At 52.7% G+C, this 4,478-nt stretch overlaps 2 protein-coding genes across 2 annotated transcripts; one reads left to right on the forward strand and one right to left on the reverse strand.

The window, feature by feature from the left end:
• Positions 1-246: 246 nt before the first annotated feature.
• On the forward strand, positions 247-1,464 carry CCOS01_15003 (uncharacterized protein; the record flags this gene model as incomplete). Its single annotated transcript, XM_060463145.1, has 2 exons — positions 247-613; positions 671-1,464. The coding sequence occupies 2 exons, from the start codon at positions 247-249 to the stop codon at positions 1,462-1,464; spliced, it is 1,161 nt and encodes a 386-aa protein (XP_060306330.1).
• Positions 1,465-1,942: 478 nt separating this feature from the next.
• CCOS01_15004 (uncharacterized protein) lies at positions 1,943-4,103 on the reverse strand (the record flags this gene model as incomplete). The annotated part of the gene is made up of 9 exons (XM_060463146.1): positions 1,943-2,592; positions 2,647-2,836; positions 2,910-3,164; positions 3,219-3,339; positions 3,399-3,471; positions 3,530-3,650; positions 3,723-3,857; positions 3,913-3,962; positions 4,013-4,103. 9 exons carry the CDS (start codon positions 4,101-4,103, stop codon positions 1,943-1,945), a joined length of 1,686 nt encoding a protein of 561 aa, XP_060306331.1.
• Positions 4,104-4,478: the final 375 nt, after the last annotated feature.

Below are 4,478 nucleotides of genomic sequence, written 5' to 3' on the forward strand. Positions count from 1 at the left end.
GTTCGTGGGGGAGGAGGGAGGTTGACGTTGACCGTAGATCAGAATGTCATGTCGTCGAGTATAATAACCCAAGGTCGAAGCCACCGAGAAACCAGAAAGAAGCTCTTCACCAGCATCACATTCACTCTTCACCAATACACCTTTCGCTTTCACTTCCAACAATACCCTCTTGTTCACTTCGACAAATCGTATAAACACCTTCTTTAACAAAGCTTTCCATCCTCAGCTCTCACAACAACCACCACAATGCGTTTCTCAACCGTCGCTTCCGGCCTCGCCCTCCTCTCCGGCGCCGTTGCCCACCCCGGCCACGACCTCACCGAGGAGATTGCCGAGCGCCGCGCTTTCTTGAGCACCATCAAGCGCTCCAACCTTGCCCACTGCGCCGATAAGCTCGCCGCTCGCGGTGTCACCGCCCGCAACGTCGCCCGCCGCTCCGCTCAGCTTAACCAGGCCCGCCAGAAGCGCAACATCAAGCGCGATGCTGACACCGTCCTCGCCGAGAGCCACAACTCTACCGACCTCGGTTACACCCTTAACACCGACGCCGCCACTCTCTTCTCCGGCAACAACTCTTGCGTCTTGACCCCTGAGGTTACCCAGGGCCCTTACTGTAAGTCATCTCCCTTGAAGCCTACATCTCTTACCAGCCACTAATGATCCCTTGCAGACGTCTCTGGCGAGTATGTCCGCCGCAACATTATCGAGGAGCAGGAGGGTGTCGACATCGTCCTTGACTACCAGGTCATCGATGTTGACACTTGCGAGCCCGTTCCCAACGTCTACCTTGAGATGTGGCACTGCAACTCCACTGGTGTCTACTCCGGCATCGTCGCCTCCGGCAACGGTGACTCTTCCGACGAGACCAACATCGACAAGACCTGGCTCCGCGGTATCCAGGAGACCGACTCCGACGGTGTCGCCCAGTTCGAGTCTATCTTCCCCGGTCACTACACCTCCCGTGCCACCCACATCCACTTGATGGTCCACCAGAATGCTACTCTCTACTCCAACAACACCCTCGGCAACGTTATTACCGCCTCCCACGTCGGCCAGACCTTCTTCGACCAGGACCTCATCTCTGCCGTCGAGGCCTTCGCCCCCTACAACACCAACACCCAGGAGCTCACCACCAACGCTGACGACTCTATCCTGAGTGAGGAGGCTGCCACCGATGGCGTCGACCCCGTCATGGAGTACACCCTTCTCGGCGACAGCATCACTGACGGTCTCTTCGCTTGGATGGCTTTCGGTATCAACACTACTCAGGCCCAGACCATCACCCCTGCTGCTTCTCTCTATGCTGAGGGTGGTGTCGCCAACTCCAACTCTGGCGGCGGTGCCGGCGGTGCCGGTGGCTCTCCCCCTAACGGCACTGCTCCCGGCGGCGCTCCCGGTGCCTCTTCTTCTTCCGTTGCCACCACTTCCGCTGCCGCCTCTACTGATGCCGCTTCCTCTTGCTAAGCGTATCATTACCTGCTTGCAAAATTTGATCGATCGAGTCGCGAACATGCATAAGTAAGCGTTGCGCTGCAATTGCCCATAGAGATTTTCTCGGGGCATTGGTTGTCTTGGAAATTGCATATAGAAACGGCGTTGTTGTTTAGCTCCTGTATATCCCAAAACATCTTTGTACATTCATACCAATCAAACCATTTCATTGCTGGTAAACAGATTCCATTGCCTCTCACTGTGACATCGCCATTCATTTGGACATCTTCTGGGCTCTCTTTAAGCAGTCTTACAAGTTTGCCCCTTAACCTTGACCAAGATCTACCTACTCCAGATACCGATGCCTCAAAGTGCCTAGATATTCTCAACCATAACTTTTACTAGACAGGCACAATCGAGCAAAGATAGTTTGATAAGTGTTCATTCGGCTCTTGATCATCTGTGCTACACTGATACTATAGGGCTTCTCTTGAGCACTGCATCAATTCACTCAAGCGGTAGGTGTGGGCAAACAGGAGCAGGCCGAGCTCACACGTGAGATGACATTGGTCGGGCATGCCTCAGCGGCATAAGTAGGCACCACCGTAACATCGGCGATGACAGTCTTTGTAAACTCGCCACAAAATTGTTGGCTTTCCTCCAATCGACCCGGAACACTGGAGGCTCTGAGAGCACGGAGGCAGTTGTCTGCATTGCACGTCTTAGGCTTGCAAGCCTCCTTCTTCGTCATCTTCACCAAGTACGCTCCGCGTTCAATTGTATTGACGAAGATGAAGCCCGACTTGAAGTAGGCGTAGGATGACCATGTACCAGAGAACTGGATAGCTCCTCCCCCTGGAAGGGAGTCATCCTCGGGGTAGATGTCAAAGTACGCAATCTCACAGACGCTTCCTCCTGTGGGATCTTGGGGTACAGATGAGACGTCCCACACTCTGACACCGGCGCCGTAGTTGGATTGAACGAGAAGGTCGCCGACGACGTATTGGTTATGGTCGATTCCCTTCACGGTGTGCTTGAACAGACCGGTCTGTTTGGGAGAATCGAGGGATCTGATGTCCCAAATGTACGTGACGGGGTACCCGTCGGCGGCAGGGCCGGCCAGATCATCCTCATCGTACTCGTCATCCATGAAGAGCCACTCTGTTGGAAGGTCAGCCACGAATCTCTGTCAGCCCGCTGTTCGAAGCGTCTCACCTTGCCAGTTCACGTCGTTGACCCAACCTTGGTGCGTGAATGTTGCGCCCTCGTAGCTCGTGCGGGAAATAATCTTGGAGTTCTTCTTGTCGGAAACGTCGTAGATAGTCAAGGTGTCCTCGTTGTAGCCATAGCAGATATCGCGGCCTTGATATTTGGCATCAGGACCTCTGTAGATGAGGCATTGCGCCTATGCTCAATCATATCAGCTTACATGAACATAGTTACTCGGAGGCTTTCAGCTGGGCAGGGGTTTGACATACGTCGTGGACATATCCATCTTGGCCATCGCAGCCAAGGGCAACGGGATTGCTAGGGTCCTCAAGACTGAAGAAGTGCAGGCCACCCATGCAGCCCTCCGCACGAGGCTGAACACCGACAGCAACAGCGTACTTGGCCTCCTCATTGACGACAACGTTGTGACTGCGGCCCAGTGGAAGAGATTCGATGAAGTGGCCGGTCAAGTCATTCTCATTGGTGAACAGAATGGGTGCTTCGGTGGGATCGATATCCAAGAGCTAGCATGACAAGTTAACAATTATAGTCGCCGATATGATTGGGGGAAGCCTCACCTTCGTCATGTCAAAGATCTGTATACCATGGCCCTCAAGCTCAGAGCCGATGAGCATGTAGTTGTGATACGGGCGGATTTCATGCCAGTATGCTCTATTGCCGACGGGCGAGTACGTTGGCCTGAAAGCGTACAGAGTTAGTCAAGTTATTCTTCCCTTTGCCCAAGTAGAAGGTCTCACAGGAATCCAAGGTTGAGCATCTTGCCCTCAGGCAGGATTTCGATAAATGCACATCCGTCAAACATGCCGCTGACTTTTACCAAAGAGTTAGCGAACTGATTGATTGATGTTTGGTCATCGATCTTCCTCACCAATGAACTCGCGACCAGATTCAGGATCAGTCCATCCCCATGAAGAGCTTCCGCTCTTCCCACGGTAATCGGTATTTGGCGAGCCCAGTTCGGCGTGATTAATGAAGTCATAGAGATCCATCTAAATCAACAGATCGTCAATAAGACCGTCGCGCCAAAATGGCCCGTTAAAATTATCGTGAGATAAACCTACGTTTTTGCATCTAAAGTTGTGCAACGGGCTATCAGGAAGGGCCTCGGCATAGCCATCGACGCACTTGGTGTAGCCTAGCCTGGGCCATTGAGATGAGTTCATGAGGCCGACAGCTTCTTCAGCTTCCCAGTGTGCCTGGACCAGTGTTAGCTTCATGTTTGCGGTCGCCTCACATTGGCCGATTGATTACAATTTTCGCGGACATGAGTCTATCGTGGATGACACCAGAGTCATAGAGCTCTATATGGAGTCAGTAAGGCCATCGATACTATAAGATTCATGAGTCCTACCGGCAGCACGAGCCTCATCCTTGGGGAGCTCTCTTCCATGAACCACAACTGCCGTCAGAGCGATAGCTCCGATAACTGAAGTAGACAGCATGATGCTCAACCACAACTCGTCGTTACTATTGTGACTTGAATGCGGGTACGATGAGGCTCTTCGAAGGTTCAGGGTCGAGGATACTGAAAAATTACCCTAGAGGCCGGCCATTTCAGACCGATCATGGCGGACTCTGAATGCGACGTAGACTCATTATGTACTCGTTGAAATCCCAGCCCCGTGACATCACACATTGACCATAGGTTTCTCTCATGTTTCCCAAACAGGCAGGAAATGAACCTCTTGGCAGACAGCGGTGTTCGCAAGTCTCCAAAGACAGCGCCATTCAGACCACTGTTTATCTCCGTGTCCGAGTTGGCAACTCTTGACATGGAAAAAACCTCGTTTTTGTCAGGGTTGATACCCCGCCCTCCA

Source organism: Colletotrichum costaricense (assembly GCF_030867565.1).
Source record: "Colletotrichum costaricense strain IMI 309622 chromosome Unknown Scaffold_22.1, whole genome shotgun sequence".
In the NCBI taxonomy this organism is placed as follows: domain Eukaryota; kingdom Fungi; phylum Ascomycota; class Sordariomycetes; order Glomerellales; family Glomerellaceae; genus Colletotrichum; species Colletotrichum costaricense.